At 46.0% G+C, this 17,728-nt stretch overlaps 1 protein-coding gene across 2 annotated transcripts in view; it reads right to left on the bottom strand.

The window, feature by feature from the left end:
- GYS1 (glycogen synthase 1) overlaps nucleotides 1–17,728 on the bottom strand; it is a 38,234-nt gene continuing 20,506 nt past the window's right edge. For both annotated transcript variants that reach the window (XM_085863078.1, XM_085863079.1), the window contains exons 2-16: nucleotides 17,014–17,195; nucleotides 14,114–14,305; nucleotides 11,406–11,591; nucleotides 10,626–10,770; nucleotides 10,425–10,542; nucleotides 9,922–10,042; nucleotides 9,730–9,836; nucleotides 3,914–3,973; nucleotides 3,185–3,263; nucleotides 2,374–2,487; nucleotides 1,957–2,083; nucleotides 1,743–1,838; nucleotides 1,409–1,572; nucleotides 1,234–1,314; nucleotides 1–1,068 (exon numbers count right to left, since the gene is read on the bottom strand). In XM_085863078.1, the coding sequence (XP_085719204.1) occupies nucleotides 733–1,068; nucleotides 1,234–1,314; nucleotides 1,409–1,572; nucleotides 1,743–1,838; nucleotides 1,957–2,083; nucleotides 2,374–2,487; nucleotides 3,185–3,263; nucleotides 3,914–3,973; nucleotides 9,730–9,836; nucleotides 9,922–10,042; nucleotides 10,425–10,542; nucleotides 10,626–10,770; nucleotides 11,406–11,591; nucleotides 14,114–14,305; nucleotides 17,014–17,195 (2,108 nt within the window). In that variant the 3' untranslated portion in view covers nucleotides 1–732. The remainder of the gene's footprint in view (nucleotides 1,069–1,233; nucleotides 1,315–1,408; nucleotides 1,573–1,742; nucleotides 1,839–1,956; nucleotides 2,084–2,373; nucleotides 2,488–3,184; nucleotides 3,264–3,913; nucleotides 3,974–9,729; nucleotides 9,837–9,921; nucleotides 10,043–10,424; nucleotides 10,543–10,625; nucleotides 10,771–11,405; nucleotides 11,592–14,113; nucleotides 14,306–17,013; nucleotides 17,196–17,728) is intronic.

Raw genomic sequence — 17,728 nt, forward strand, 5'->3', positions numbered from 1 at the left:
TTGCACAATAACCTTGGGAGGGAGACAGAGAGACAGAGAGACAGAGAGACAGAGAGACAGAGAGACAGAGAGACAGAGAGACAGAGAGACAGAGAGACAGAGAGACAGAGAGACAGAGAGACAGAGAGACAGAGAGACAGAGAGACAGAGAGACAGAGAGACAGAGAGACAGAGAGACAGAGAGACAGAGAGACAGAGAGACAGAGAGACAGAGAGACAGAGAGACAGAGAGACACAGAGACAGAGAGACAGAGAGAGAGAGAGAGAGAGAGAGAGAGAGAGAGAGAGAGAGAGAGAGAGAGAGAGAGAGAGAGAGAGAGAGAGAGAATTGCTCACGAGTTACTCTCACTCACGGGGCTTGTGTTCGTGGTGGTTAGTTGTCCCACTCTCGTTTCACATTCAAATCAACCGCCTCGACCCTCCACCCAAGATGAACAACGTCGATTTACTTTGAATTAAAGATAACGTCGATCACTTCCTCAATTAAAACCAGCTGCAGAAAATAAATTATTTACCGTCGGCAAGGAACAACTCTCAGGTTTAAAATTGATCAACCGCTTTAAGGCAATTAGGCAATAGAATGGCAAAAAGACAACAACGTGGGAAATGAAAATTACGGACAGAAAAAAAAAAAAAAAAAATAATTGGTGAATGGCCGATGAGTGGGTTAAGCAAAAGGAAGAGTTAGCGAGGTGGGTGAAGACTGGCTTACGAGACACACACAAAAGGGCGCTAGTTCTTTTCATCAATGCCGTCACGCGAGGCACGACGTCGATACAATTGTGGTATGGCGGACAGCTCCGGCGTACGGATATTCTTCCTGTCTTTTGCGGCTTCTTCGTCTTCATCGTAACGTTCCTCATCCTCGTCTCCTCCGACATAGTCGTCTTCCGAGCCGGCCAGTGAGCTGGGAGCACTGCTACTGCCTGCAAGGCTGCTTTCGCCGACACTGCTTCCACCCAAGCTTCTGACTGCAGGCGCTTCGGTGTCAGAGTGTGGGCTCGATGGACGAGACACACTGGGTGAAGGTGGCACAGAAGCTGGGCGCGGGTAACTGAAACCCGTGGTCTGGGGATTGGGTAGGAGAAGGGGAGAGATGATGTGAGAAGGTTGATTGACGATCCTAGAATGGTACATTTTTGGCTTGGATCAAATTGGTGAGACGCTTCGGGGAAGCTAGGAAGGATGCAGGAAGGGGGTGGTAAGGAGGCAAGGAAGGAAAGGTACACCAACCGTCATTTCGTCAAGCAGCGAGTATGAGAAGATATCTGGATAGGTTTTGGAGAGAGCCAGGTGTCGAGCTTGACTATAGTACTAGGGGGGGGGGGAGGGGTGGAGAGAATAAATGAAAAATGGAGCAAGTGAGCAAATGAATGGATGAAAAACAGGTGAATATCATGGTGAGCACCTTTCCCAGGTATCTCCAGTCGAGTAGGTCGGAGAGACGCTCGGTACGGTTTCGTTGGATGATCCTCTGCCTGCGCGTTTGCTGACAAAATCCATACAGGAAGGATGTGAGCTGATTACAGGATTCATCCGCAGAACGGAACCGCCTGTCCACAATATATATCCCTGAAGGGTCGGTAAGGAAGGCATGAAGGAACAGGGACAATGGAATCATGCAAGGAGGAATGGAAACCATATCCATGGATGCCAACCGCACTTTCAATACATTTCAAGACTTCAAAGACAAAGAATGAATGAGGGTGTAAAGTTTGTGACATGTCTCATAAAACATGTACCGTAAGATAAGGGATCAGCCACGTGCTCTGCCATGAAACAGCCAAAGCCAGACAGGTTGGTTGTCACACTTGGAATTCCCATAACGGTACACTCCGCTGGAGAAATGAAAAACAAAATGGGGGAAGGAGGTACTTTGGATGAATCTTGGAACTCATAAACATAAACACCCCCCCCCCCCAACCCCAAATCCAGAGTCCCTGAAAGTTGTCCCACCTGGGGTGTAACCCCAAGGTTCATAGTATGAAGGGAAGACTCCCAGGTGGCAGCCTCGAACAAACTCTTCATAGTCCATCGGCAGCAGTGGGCTGGTGGAAGACAGAAACTCTGGGTGGAAGATCAGCTGCAGAAAAATGGGAAAGAATAAGGAAGTGGTTGGACTAGCCAGAAAAGTTTTTGTGAAACTGGTAGCAACAACTGCAGGGATAGGGGTCATCTGTCATCATCAGATATTCAGCCATCCTTACGGATACACGTTTCGCTGCTCAGCTAGACGACAAGGAATGAAAGCCTGTGCACCGTCGCTTCTATACGACGGGCCCATCTCAATATCCAAGCCGTTTGTGCAGCTTCCCTTCCCCACCACCCTATGTTTACCGAAATTGCAGTGGATATTGTTGCAGGTGTACATGCCTTGACGCGCTCCATGCGACTGTTGAACAAGCCAATACGGCGGATGTTGGTGAGGACTGGGTCTGTGGCGTCTTCCAGCATGTTGTGAGTGCACACAGGTGGAAGGGAGTGTCTCTGGAGGAGGAACAATGTGATAGAAAGTACATCTCGTTCTCAGTGCAAGACTCAACCACAAGGATATACAACAATGTGGTGCAAGAGAGATCGTAGTTAGAAGACCCTCTTTGTGCCCCTATTATTGTTGTTGTTGTTAATACTATACCGCCCTGTTAATCCTATGAATGCCCTCTTAACCCTATAAGCTACCCATTAACTCTACTCCACCAGGTTAATCCTATAAGCGCTGACGGAAGTTTACAATTTGGTGGAGAAACAAACCCACAATAAACGGCTCATAGGTGAGCTCACTACACAAGAGCTCTGCTGTCAGCACCCCCCCCTCCCTGCCCAAACTGTGATAAATTCAATATCTTCGCTAATGGCACCCAAATCACCAACATAATTCCGTCGATGAACCACATGTCTGTCACATTAGGGAAGTATTTTGGGTGAGAACGAAGAACTAATGTTGATCATGAAGGTTAGGGTCATTTTGCATCGGATTACAGGTAGAACAATGCACGTAAACACCTGGACGTTGGTCGAGGCATGATAACCGACGCGGTAAGCAAGTAGAAGCTGACGTTTCGGGTATCAACACATCTACCCTTCATCCTCTTTATAGCTCAATCAACGTCCTGTTCGTTTCGTCCATTACTTTTGGTGAGCACCGCCACGTGCGAATGACAAGAGAGATCAAGGCCAGCGGTACCTGCGTGGCAAAGATGGCACGTTTCATCAAGGTGAGGTCCTCCTTATCCATCATGTTCCCCATGTCTGGCATTTCTCCACTGCATGGAGACAAAAACCAGTCAGAAAGGATTGGTTGGGTTCCCTTTTTAAGGGGGAAGGGGGGAGGGGGGAGGAGGTTCAGGACATTGTCCATCAAAAGTGCAAAAAAATTAAATAAACGTGTTGGTGACTTGGATACGACAAGTATAACCACAAACTCAACTGAGATTACCACAAATGAACCGAACAAACACTGACTACACCGACATGGATCGCATTCGCAGCATAAATATTGGCTTTGGCCTAAACCCTTTTTCCATTTATCTGAGCTTAATAAAGGTTCGCCTGAGATGTTAAGGTGCAAGGAAGAGGAGAAATAATTTTGAGTTTTTACAAGTCCATTGTTGGGAATACCTTGGGCTGTGCGTGCTCAACCCCTGGCCATTTTGGCCATGTTACCGCAACTTGCACCGGAATGCACCAAGTGAAGCTCCGCCTAACTCTCCCGTCTACACGCCAATCCATCAATTTGCTTCAACTTTGACTCCCAAGAAAACAAAACCGAGCAATTGATCGAAGGGAGCGCACTTTGAGGTTCATGACGTTCAGAAAGTGATCAGGATCGGATGATGGAGGGACCGTGAGGGATGTGCCGAAGGTTAGTGAAGCGCCAGGAGAGTGGCCCTGAAGGTGATGACGTAATACTTACACCAACAGGGATTCGTAAAGCTTCTTGCCAAACTTTTCCTTTATCACATTTGCCGTGTCCCTACAGAACAAAAGGAAGGAACACAAAGCAGATTGGTGAGCGTGTCAGGTGTTGAATCAAGCTCGCCGAGGGAAGCAAAATCATCAAAACGTCAAATTCAATGTTTCAATTGTAGTTATACATGCAGAGAGGTCTGCCTTTTGTCTTATGAATACAAATACATTGGATGTGGAAGAGGCATGAACTTAAGCAGAAACTCATCAGAGTTGGAAATGATCACAGCACCTGCAGCTGTTTGAAATGTTCAACATAAACATTTCTCAGGTGTAGCAGAGTCACAAAACCACAGCTAACCCTCCACATTTTACCAATGTGCGAACTACGTTTAACAATCAAAGGTCGTGGTGTGAGGACGCAGAAACGGAGGGACTGCCGGCACCAAGATCAGACCTGTGTTGGAGGTAAAAGTATATCACTGATGGGATTCTCTCGACAAGCATCACTCGCAGAACAAGACTGAGCAGATAACATGGCAGAACCTCTCCGGGATACGTAGCTCACAGAATATCGGAGAATGGTCGATCTACATCAGAGAAAATCTTAGTGCGGACAACACAATGACAACAGCAGCCCGTCGCGTCCCTTCGGGAACGGGTGAAGCTCATGCAAGTAGATAAAGTTCAATGTATGAGGTTTAACCTTTTGCTGCTGCCTCGGTTTAAACGACTACCGACTTCTCTAAAAAGAATGCGATTCTACTTCTTCCTATTCTTACATATGGCAAATGGCGACTGACAGGTGCCAATGAAAATTAAGCAATGCTCTACAAAAGCTCGTTTTGTTGTTGTATTTTTATCTAACCTAATTGCCTCGTTTCATGCAAGGGATGAAAGGAATACTTTTACATATTTAAAAAGGGGATTGAACAAGCATTCCAGATGGGCTCGGATATTACCCCAAGCACACGAAGCGAAAGATCAGGGTTAAGCAATCGGTTCGTGTCCCACCGTCTGTAAACGGCAGTTTATGATCGAGGAACAAATTATTTAAATTCGTCGTTATATTTTGAACACCAATTGGAAATCAAACCTTCCCTTTTACCGTACCATGGCTCTGAACTCATCGCCATCGCACATGCGCAGAGAGAAGCGAGATAATTGCTTTTGTCTGTCTGGGAGTGAAACATTATTGAAAATCACTCCAAACAGGAAACGTACCGTTTTTAAGGATGTCGTAAAGGACACAAACAACAGGCACGAATAACTAATGTCACGTGTTAAATAAGGTGGTGCATAAGGGTGATGTATATGACCGCTTCAATGGTGCTAAATTTCCACAATTTTTGAAACAATCTTTAAAGTCATTATTTTATTAAAATTGAAGTACGTACTGTGTATACTTGTACACTGCGTGGGTTATCGTGTTCTATGAACTCTCTAGTTGTCCTTGTATTCGAGAGCCATCAACTCGATCATGGGTTGGTCGGATAGTCTGGAGGTGTGCATTTCAAACAAGTGCCCTCTGTTTCTCGGATCATCGAGGAATAGCACCGGGAGAGTGGTTCGTGAGGAAAGTGAGATGGCAGGCTTATTAAACAGGTATTTTGCTTCAACTTCAACACAAGAACAGTTAGGAGGATTGCCAATAGCTGAGAGTATCTATCGAGGAGGTGCAAAAGGGCTTTTACAGAACATCCAGGTTGGAGTGGAGGAAGTAGAGGAACAGCGAGGTAATCTAAGAGTAGATAAGTCTCCGGATCCAGATAATATGCACCTGAGAGTATTGATGGAGGTGGCTGAGCAGGTAAGTGAGATGTTAACGGATATTTTCAATAGTTCCCTGGAGTCAGAACAGGTACCGGAGGATTGGAGAGGAGCAAACGTAACATCATTACTGAAGAAAGGTTCCAGAGAAGAATTGGGAAACTATAGACCTGTTAGTTTGACTTCAGTTGTGGGGAAGGTGTTGGAGATATTGAGGAACCAGATGAGGAACCATTTAAATTAAATACAAACCAATTAGAGGTATACCTGTTGTTGGCTTAATGGTTAGGGTGGTGGGCTTGGGATCCTAGAATCCCAAGTTCAAATCCCACTTATCTGTTGAATAAAAAACCAGGTGGGGTTGACTCTGCCTGTCATCCTTCCGAGGTCGGCAAAATGAGTGCCAGTTTGCTAGTCTCCTGTGTCGGAGTGGTGACCCATCCAGGATTCTGCCCAATAGACAAGGAGACTGCTTAGGCAGCACCAACGCTCTGCACAGAGTATGGTCCCAATGAATAGATGGATGGAATTCAAGGTAGTCAGCGTGGGTTTACCAAAGGTAGGTCTTGTATAAATATTTTGGAGTTCTATGAAGCAGTGTCTGATGGGGTGGATGAGGCAAAGGCAGTGGACATAGCAATATCAAGACTTTAATAAGGAATTTGATAAGGTCCCACATCGGAGGTTGTTAGCCAAAATGAGGGCTTTGGAGTGGCTGGTCAGGTAGCTAATTGGAATGGAAACTGGCTGAGTGGTAGGAAGCAAATAGTGGCTGTGAGTGGAAGGATGTCTTGCTGGGAGGATGAAAGTTGTGGGATACCTCAGGGATCAGTACTCGGACAATTATTAGCTCCTGGTGGACTTGGTCCGAAACGGAGGCTTTTGGATTTGGTCTCGATTTTCGTGTTCATGCGTGCATGCGTGCGTGCGTCCACAACCATATCTCGGACATGTATGGACCGTTTGTACTTGGCACAACACATGATGGTATCCATACACACGCCATTTTTTTTTTTTTGAGATCAGATTCAAGATGGCCGACTGGTATTTTTTTGTCACTTAAATGCGTCGCCAACCATTTTCTCAGACGCGCATTGTCTGATTTTGTTCAAACTTGGCACAAGCAGAGTACATGATGGCAGTGTCGATGCAATTTTATCACAATGGGTTTGAGGGTGATAAAATAAATAAATTGATGATAATTAAAACTTGTAATTAAAATTAAAATGTTAAAATTGAAAGAAAATGTACTCAAATATGATATGATTCTTTTTAAGTATGTATCCATTTGGAATTAACATAATTCTATTTCTCCTCTGTATGGAAAGATCACCTGACTATTAAAAAGTGTAAACAGGTTGAATTTTGCCAGTAAGTTGAATATAAGAATTGCCGATCATTTTTAGAGCTATCTAAAGTAATTTTTATAAAAGACACAAACAAGTTGGAATGTGGATTTAAGAAAGTGTCCAGATGTATCCACTAAGTCCTAGTCGCTTCAAGATAATATATCTTCCCGGTTTTGGGAGAAGCAGACTGATTTTTAACCTACATACGATGGAAACTTGTTTTAATGACCATTAGAGTTTCCGTTTGACGTCATTCGAGCATTCTGCTAGTTTTCTGTATTAGGGGGGGGGGGGGATTAACATGTCTAGATTTGAAATATGTGTTCCAACCATTCAAGCAGGAGCTGTTCAAAAAGACTGAAGATAAGCTTCACCTAGAAGATGTCAAGACCAGACAAACTGACGCCAGTGCTCGAGATGATAAAAAAAAACTGTGTCTTACTGAAAACTATATAAAGACTAAGATTCTCCATTTGTATTTGAGAGATCGAGAATGAGTTTATGTTCAGAATCTCCTATGCACGTATAATAAAGCGTTTGTCTGTTGAATAAATGTTCTAATAGTATAGAAGGTTCAGAAATTTCTTCAACAGCAGACACGTGCCCCTCACTTTATTTTGCGATATGATCAAAGATGGCCGACTGATAGCCTGGCGGCCATTTTAGTTGTACGTAAATATGAGCTGGCCATTTAACTCCGTACAGCAAAATTACTAAAACGACGGGGGCTATGACATTTTATGTCTTTTTTACTTGTTATTCATGATCCATCATCATCAATTTGGATAGTGGGCTGAAGAGTAGGATTTCCAAATTTTCAGATAACGCAAAGCTTGGAGGTAAGGTGGCCAACAGTGAGGCTCATGCTCAGATTCCTGAAATTATTGATACTTGAAGGGTAAAGACAAAATAAATACAGAAGAGTTAATCAGCACAATTGAGAGTGAAAGGACCAAGGGCCACAGCCTGAGAGTAAAGAAGAGTTTACACACTCGGTGGTGTCATGGTTAGAGCATCCGCTCTGAGTGCAGGAGATCGCTGGTTCAAACCACTGAGTCAGAGCAAAGACTTCAAAACGGTAAGTGCTGCTTCTTTGCTTGACGTTCAGCATTAAAAAAAAAGGATAGAGCACAGATAAACAGCCATAAGTGGGTAATACTAGCATTGGCTTTGATGGGCCTAACAGCCTCCTCCTCCATCTAAGTTCCTTCGAAGGGAATTCACATTACAAGATGACAGTAAGGCCTAAGTCACATTTGCTCTACGGAGGTAATACGATGGCCGTACGCCCTCTGAATTGACAGAAACGTGCGGCGGCCGCAGAGTTTCTGAGGTGGCCTCAGGGTGGCCCTACGCGTTATGGCTATCTTTTACAGGCCGTAGGTTCGCTGTGGAATTATAACACGGAGTTATAACTTTTTTCATTTCTACGTTCGCCGTAGCAATTTGACAAGCCGAAACAAAAGAACTGGTAAAAAAAAAAAGAAGAACCCACTCGTTACCGTCCGTCTGGCCGCACGTTCGGCTTAGGACCCCCCTGCGGTTGCCTTGCGTCTGCCTTGAAAATTCTATGGTCGCTGCAGGAACACCCTAAGGTCACCGTGCGACATCAAATCAAAGACCGTACGGCACCCCCACGTTTTCGATCTCCACAATTTATAAATACGCCGTGTGGTTCCCCGAAAAATAAAAAAACATATGTGACTGCTACATTGTGTGACCGTGGAAATCCTGCGGCTGCCCTATAATTGCTAGTGGCCGTAGATTTTGTAGACCCTACGGCCACCGTGCCAAATGTGACAGGCCTGAGGCAGAGGTCTTTTACACAGAGAGTAGTTAATGCATGGAATAGTGTCCCTGGAAAGGCAGTGGCAGAAGAAAAGGTGGATGGTTTAAATTTGGCTTAGATACGTATCTATAAGCATTGGATATCGAGGGGTACAGGGATATTGGCAGGAATGGTTGGTAGTTCGAGTATGGATGGACGTTTGTGTACATCTGTGCTGAATGTGATGTCTGTGAGAGAGTCTTGTCAAGGGATTATGTGTGGTTGGTGTTGTACATTCTTCACCCTAAACCTGCCGTGTTCACTCCTCCCTCCTCCCCGTCCACTCACCACTCCCCCAAAAAGAAAAGGAATAAGAAAAACGACAAAAAAATTCCCATTTTTATTTTTAGCCCCCTGGTGATGTACCTGAACCAATCAATGCTTTTCTCACCGCCACTCCCCCTAATCAAATCAAGTCATTCGCCTGACGGATAGATTTAATGTGGTGTTGGTGCAGCACAGGCATGATGGGCCAAATGGCCTCCTGCATTAAATTTCCTTGTTAAAACGACCTCGTGTCTGCTATTCGTTGGAGAACGTCAAAGATCCCACGGTGTCCTTCGTGAAAAGTAGGCGAGCTATTGCTGGCACCATGACCAAATTACTAATTCCGGTCTTGACTTCCAGTGTTAGAGAGGCGTCCCAGCTCGGATTGCAACCCCAGTCAAGAAACTGCTTTGGCAGCACTGACGCTCCGTATCGAGCATGGTTCATGATCTGAACAGGCCTGCCACTGTCCGCCCAGCACAGATCAACGTCACGTGAAGTTTAACCTATGTGTGCCAGACACACACAAGCTGCTTGGTTTGTAATGAAGATGACAGGATAAGAGAATGATAAGAATAAATTGGGAATCATTTTATCTCCATTACTCACCAGAGTTGCTTGCGGACCGCCTGACCCTTCAGAGTTTCCACGTTGAAGTTGTTGGTTCGTGCCGGCATGATGAAGAATACGACGATGGTGGTGTCACTGCGGTTCAACTGAACAGCATCGACGAGGCTATTATAAAAGCACACAGAGCGAGTGGACAAAGCCCGCGAGATGTGTATCGATAAGGAAACGTACCCGGAGAAGGTAGTTGAGCCGTGCCAGAGCCTCGAGGAAGATATCCGCTCCCTTATTAGAGAACTCGTAACGTCCAGCGATGAAGAAGTACAGTGTCTTATCCAATGAAAAGTCAATGTGCCTGCGCCGAGAAAACTTTACAGTGACATTGCTACAGATCTAGTCCTTAGAAATACAATCGTGTTTGTTGTCCAGATCTCAAGCTATGTAGCAGCAACGACATGTTAAAATTTTACTAAAAGCGATGGTTTCCAGAAAACACAAGAAGCAATGTCCACGGGACACCGCAGAGAGGGGTTAGGGGTGTGAGACAAACACAATGGAGGAAGGACAAATGTAGGGGACACAAGACAAATTGGTTGGGGGAGATAATTCGGCAATTGGAAGCGAAAAGGTTTTTGATTGGGTATCGGGCGTAGCCAATGAGAATCGCACATCGTCACTCACGGCACGCCTGCGTTCACCGAGCGAGGTAAATGGAGGGGTCGTAGTACCCAACGTACCCGTAAAAATGGCCACGGATGAATTCCTGAATGCGCGCCTTACTCTGTGCGTGCAGGTTTTGAAACTCGTGCATTGCGGAGAACTTTTTGAGGTTGAGGCCATTGGGAGTGATGATGTCTGAGGGTTGGAATCACAGTCAGATGGTCAGAGACGAGCGGTTACCTTACAGGGCACAAAAAGTACACCAGTCAAGCACCCACCGGGCTTCCTCTTGAGAAGATGCTGGGCCTCGACGCCCGTAATCTGTGACACCGTGGTGAACACGTGAGCGCAATTTGAGGCGGCGCGCTCCATACAGTAACGGTGATATATCTGACGATCACCTGCTTCCTTGTCCACATTGAACTGAGACACAAAGTTGGGGGGGAGACAGGAATGAGAGCCACAAGTGAGCGGAAGTGGAGTTGAAGGGGTTGTGGGTGGTGAGGGATGCCTGCAGTTTGTACGAGCAAGGAACACAACAAAAACTATAACGGGACTTGGTTGAGCGCATACCTCCACCTGGCTGAACAGTTTACGTTTTCCATCCCACTCGACTGATAGGTCAGATCTGGATCCGGTCCTGACCCAAAATCGAATCGGCTTGTTCTTATCACCTAACAAACTCATCTACCTAGTTTTGTCGTGACTTATGCACAACTTTTTTGAAGCATCATGATATTATATCATTTTTGGCCCTATCTCCCAATGGTGAAGAATCACTTGAAAAATTAAAAAATTCTCACATCTGGATCTTCACCAAAATTGAATTAATTTGTCCTCATCACACTCCCAACCTTTCCACCAAGTTTCGTCCGAATCAGCTTACAACATTAAGAGATATTCTGCTCACAAACAGAGAGACAGACAGGTGTGAAACCATAACCTTCGTCCACCTTCAGTGGTGGAGGTACTAATCCTTCCCAGATAAGAAGCTGTGCCCCTTTCTGGTGCAGTTTGGAATAATTTCAACATCGCTGTGCAGCTGGGTACGGCCTTACATGTTGCAGACCATTGTAGAAGTCCACCGCTCCGGCGCAGAGGTATCGTCCCAAGAGCGTGGCGTGCGTCGTGAATATCGTGGCCACGGGCAGATGGCGCATCCGACACATGATCAGGCCGATGCCGGCAAGCCACTCGTGAAAGTGTGCCACGACGTAAGAAACCTCATCACACTGCGCCGCAAACTGAAAGGCACACACACACACACAGCAGCAAGTCTGAGCTCCTGGCTCACAAAGACTCCTGGCTCATTATCGAACACACAAGGCGGTGTGAGTTCAAGCTAAGGATGAGATACAAAGCCAAAAAAAAAATGGTGAGCAGTGAGTTTGGGCAGCACCACCTTCACCCATCACTCACTTGCCTGGCAGCAGGGTACGTCCGACTGAAGTCCAATAACATCGCCACAGGTCTCAGTCCACAACACAAAATGTTGTGGCAGTTATGAAACCGGTCGTCGGGTGAAATGAACATCCATGATACGTCGGAGTCAGTTATATCGTTAGTTTGTGTGCCCAGACTGACCCCACCCCTTGTCTCGAGGGGAGTGGGACAAATGCGTTGTGTGTGCTATGATAGATCTTCCTCCTCTACACCCCTCCTGTACTTCCTTTATTCCCCCTCTAAATCCTCTTTTATTCATGGCTCATATAGTGATTGCCATTTCATGCAACACAGTACAATTCAGCTCTGTGTCTCTCTTTCTCTCTCTCTGATATCAGGTGCAACCCGCTATTCATAAATTTCCTTTCTTTCTTTTATTAGCCTTCACATACAGCAACACACACAACCACATTCTGAAACACCGCACCACAGACAGCCACAAATTCAGAAGACGAGAGAGAGAACAACATTCCTGTTTTCAAACGCAATGGGTGGGAAACCCGTTAAAGACGTGGTAGCGTCAGCTCTCGGGAGGTCCTCAAGTCGAGGATGATTGACAACAAAAGGAGGTGTTGAAATAGTCAAAGGGCACGGCACGACCTTTGCTCCCGGGAACTGCAGCTCCTATGAACTATGCTTCTGTTCTTCCTCTTGACGCTTACATGGTATGATCCTGCTGGCGCCATGTTGTGTTTGTAGCCGATTATGATAAGTTTGTCGAAGGAGAATAAGTGCTCAGAGTTAGTCTATCCTTCGTGCCTGTAAATACATGCCACTGATTACACCGATTGCTTGGTTGTGTTTGTAAATCCATGTGCTTGTTCACGATTTAGCGTTTAAAGATGAGATAGACGGGAAGTTCTGCCACATTGATTGGCTCCACAATTAGCCAGTGCGTACTCATGGTACCGCTTGGCCATACAAATAAATAGACAGGTGCGCACTGAGGGTACATACCCCAATTGACATTGCCAAACCACCGGAAAAGGTAACACATTTTAGAGCAAGGATCCTGCCAGGTTTGGTGGGATCAATCGGCATCCGAAGTTGCTCGACAACCCGACGGGTCGTGGACTTCTCCATGGCACCGCGGCCTACAGGGCCAGAGGTCGGGAAGAGTCCGAGAAGTCCCCCCTGTGGTGAATCCCGAACCCAGGTTCCGTCATAATACAAGCCCCCTGTGTCGTACTGTCATAATGTATTAAACGCAAACACCGAGTGTTAACGGCAGGAACCCCCGAACAACACACAGAGGACCGGATATCGGGTTTCAGTCACGCATCCTCTTCCTCTCAAACGTTCACTTGATGCACATTGTGGAAGAATTGCAGACCAGCACGAGTGTAGAAACCTTGTCTGTCGACGTGTCCCACGACATAGAAACGCACACTTAAAATGAGTCTTGCTGGTACGGTTGAAGATGCGAGTGTGGACGACTGAGGTTACGTGGGTTCACAACGTCGTGCATTTCAATGACAGCTTTCACTTGCAATTTAAAACATTCACAAAATCCTGGTTCAGCACCTCTAAAATGGCAAGCACGTATTTTAAAGCCATTTTCCCCTGCTGGAGCAGGGGTTAGCTTTGCGGGCTCCATGACAATCATGGTTCCCTTCTTGAGGCAATGTTTTTATGGCCGGATGCCCTTCCTGATGCCAACCCTTTAGTCGCCTCTTACGACACGCGGGGATATGGTACACCTCATCTAACCGGGGCAGACACCGGGCCCAGCACACTGGTACTCATTTCGCTGACCTCGGAAGAATGACAGGCTGAGTCGACCCCACCTGGTGTTAATCCAGCAGCCAACAGGCCACAAACTCAGGACCCGAGGATCCCAAGCCAGCCACCCCAACCACGAAGCCAACACCAGGCTTACTCGAAAATGGCAATTGTACACAAATTGATTGCTGCGAGTCAACAGCTGAAAGGTGCGTTTAATGACGTTAAACCCTTCAAGGTGAAGAACAATGATGCGTGATGTGTGCAGGTGAGTGCAGTGCATCGAGGCCACATGTTTCCGAGCTCAAGCCAATGTCGATACGCTAATCTTTATTCTGTCCTTCTATTAACGTTAACATCAGAAACTCAGGTGAAGACGATGCAAGCGTTGTTCTGTCCATCACCATTTGTTCAAGTTTTATCGATTTCAAGCGGAAATCCACTGAGTGACACAAGTCTGGCACGTGTGTGGGAGCTTGATACTTTGATCAAACCTATCACACCAAGAAGAAAGAGGAGGAAAAAGAAGAAGAGGAAAACTAAGCGAACTGTGGAGCCTTTCAGGCATTTCCGACCCACCTTCTCACACGCCATATCTCACCTCCCCAAGGAACCAGGTGGTAAGGAAGCCAAACAAGACAGCATCGTTGGCCTCACGATCGAACCACGGAACGCCGACTCCGGAACTCTCCCAAAGCTCAGCTTTCCACAAGTCCAAGCTCCAAGCGGCCGACTGTAGATCGAAAAGGACGACGCAAGGTCCCCCTTCGATGAGCCAGCGACCAAAATACACCTGCCAAACACACGTTGGTAACCTTCAGTCATCGCCATACCTTTCGGTAGGTTACGCCATGCGGCTGTCCACATCTCGTTTTTGTGATTCTCCATCCTTGCATTTACACCTGCACCCTCCAGTCCTCAAATCATGTTCCGTCGGAGCAACGACGAATGTTGCAATTCAAAGCAATGAACATTAAAGTTGGCTCAAAAAATCTTGTTCAAAATGCTACAACCAATGGCAAGAGAAAACCAGGTTTCATGAGGGTACCAACAAGGACGGACTCACAGGGTACCAAGAAAATGCAAAACCCACATCGGAAATAAAGATTACAAAAAAAACAAACAATCATAATTAAAAATAAACCAAACCAAAAGAGCCAATAACACCAACGCCTTGAATCTATAAGCAAAAGGTACTATACAAATACAATTATAATAATTATTCTTATTCTTATTAGCTCACCTGGAATTGAGTGAGCTTATGCGATCGAGCAGTGTGTGGGTGAGTGAGTGTCATTATCGCTTGAACCAAACACACGATTTTGATGAAACTTTGGCCACAAGCTTGAGATCTGATGCCTCACGAAGGTTTATTGACCAAATCAAAATCTGCACTCATTAAAGGGGTCTACCGGGAGGGGTGGGGGGTGGGGGGTATGACTGCCAAAATAGGCATTTGCTCTCTACTCTGAAACTACACACACAATTTCAGTGAAGCTTGACTCCAACCTTCATCACCCATGATGTACCTCCGTTTGTTCACTTCACTGCATTTAGAAATAAAAATAAATAAATCAGGGTCTAAGGAGGTCTGCGGAGGGTTTAAGTGACTGTTGCTCCTGATCCAGGTGAGCTTCAGGACACGTGGTCCTATTTTTATTATTATTATTATTATTATTATTAAAAGGGCGAATGTCCTTCTCTGGTTTCACAATTCCACGAGATTTTCTGGGGCTCTAAAACATGCACGAGACCTGCCAACTACATCACGCTGCTCAGTTGGTTGAGAAACCAGAAACCGTTCTTCACATCGGACGATGCACAACAAGCACAGTAGGCCATTCTATTGGCCGATGCACTACGACTGGGGTATCACTACTCATGTCGTTACATCCTCCCATCTCACGAGAGGCAGCCACTGTTTAGAAGTCAGAGTTTGAGACTAACTTCCTTTTCATCAATTCACTTATTGGGCTGGCAGGTTATCCTGGAGGTATACACACACTGACCAATGAGCTGTCTAGCCGAGGTTTGAATCCCGAGCCAGTTATAAACTGTCATCCTGGTGTATTGTAGGGAGGGCGAATCATCGATATATGTGCCGTCCCTTGGATGGACGTTAAACTGGGTGTCCCGACAGCCGGCATTAGTTGGTAGTTGGTGGCCGATAAAGATCCATTAGTCGGTGGAAGTTAAAAGATTAACGGTTTTCAAAGGTCTTTTTCAAAGAGTAGGGGAGCTATCGCCGGCATCCTGAACAAATCACAAATTCCCGCTCACACTCACAGGGGCATTGCATCAGCAAGCACAGCTGTGCCCCCAGCAAACAATGCTGCCTGCAGTCATACCCTGCCCAGAAATGACGAAGAACAAGATATAACTGTCACCTGTTACATTACCTCTTCCACTGCTGTGTATATGCTGCACTGGACCTGCTGCCATCCTCTGGAACCAAGGATTTAAAGGAACACCTGGGCACATTAATTTGGTTATAGTGTAGACAGTGCTACGCAACACTCACCACTAAGCCGTCTGGCCTGGGTTTGAATCCCAATCCAGCGATAAACTGTCATCCTGGTGTTTCACAAGCAGGGAGATTCATCAATGTGGCGTGCCCATCCCTCGGACGGACGTTAAACGGGCGTCCCGTCTGCCGGCATTACTTGGTGGACATTGAAGATGCAACAGTGTCCTTTGTGCAGAGTAGGCGAGAGAGCTATCTCTGGCACCCTGAACAAATTATAAATTCCTGCCCAAACATCATATTCCCCTTGTCCCAAGGGAACAAAGTGTAAAAGGGTCAACCCCAAAAGGGGGTTGCTATGGCCCTTAGGGAATGTGTAGTAGTAGATGGAGGAACCACACAACCACAATGAGTGAAGGTGTTAAGGAATGTCCAAGAAGCCAAGACCAATCTGGTTGCGTGTACAATAACCTCACTGAGAAGCGTCATCGTCAAGAAGCGTATGTAAGATCACACAGAGGTCAAGACCAATGATTGATCGAAACAGGTGAGCAAGTCATAAGAACTCCTATCTCCTCACCTGTGCTTATTGTAAACATGTGTGACAATGAAAGAAAAAAAGTATGGAGGAATCCGATTGGCTAATCACTGTGATGAAGGTCTGCGATGAACGATCTGCTTCGTCGACCGACCAACACAGAAATGAGATCTATGGTCAGCTGATGTTCCTCTGCTGCATTTGCGGAGTACCTTGCATGCAGAGCAAGTAATGATGTTTATGTAAATACAAGTAAAGATATCGGTGCTCAGTTCATGACCATTTGGTTAAACTTTTGACAGGGCAAGGCAGCGGTGTGTCTCTTGCCGATAACCACCTATATTTTTCACCTGCCTTCCGGACCGGCCACTCGGGACCTTCGTTGGTGTTATTACTGGCCTTCGGTCAGAGGACCAGCACCAAGATGGAAAACCAGTAACGATCATAACATTTATTCTAGAGTTGGGTTTCTCAACACCATCGAGATCTTCAAGCTCACCTTCACTCCGCGGCTATTCATGGAGTCGACGGTGCGTTTCAGGGCTGGTTTCGTAGGTTCGATCAGTTCCACCTGCGTACGAACATTGTGCTCAAAGTACGGTCCGATAAGTATGTAGTCCTCACCCCATTCATCGCAGGTCACTTTCGCCTTTGTCTGGATCACCGTGTAGATCCCGCCAACTGAAACACAAACGTGCTTACGCACTTTATCCTGCAGCTTCTCACAACTTTAAAATCAATAACACACCAGGTGAGTGGCAATTAAAAAAATTTAAAAGAATAAATAAATCAAGAATTGAAATGAGAGACGACATGAAATGTAGGTCACCTATAACCTTAAAGCAGTCAGTGCAGGGAGGAACACGATTGGACAGACACAGGAAGGCGAATCCACAGACGGGAAAAGAGAGCGACAAAGGAATGCTGGTGAGCAAGACAAAGAATGAATAGAAAGACCACAAAGTGGTCTACGGTGATGAAGGAGTAGGCCCTGTGGGAGAGCCTGCTGGTCGGCCATGCCGATGACTTTAAGAGCCTTGATCTCCCACAGAGGTGCGACACACGGACACCGGCCCACAATGAAAAACAACACGCCATTGTGTGTCGAACAATTGATTTTGAGAGCGTGAAGTTCAGAAGATCCAAGGAAGGATTTTCCTTGCACGGAATATACAACTTGTGCATGGCTTTAACAGCCAGTCAGCGGCCATAAG

This window comes from Eptatretus burgeri, chromosome 17 (genome assembly GCF_056783735.1).
Source record: "Eptatretus burgeri isolate ZD-2024b chromosome 17, Ebu_testis_v1, whole genome shotgun sequence".
In the NCBI taxonomy this organism is placed as follows: Eukaryota; Metazoa; Chordata; class Myxini; order Myxiniformes; family Myxinidae; genus Eptatretus; species Eptatretus burgeri.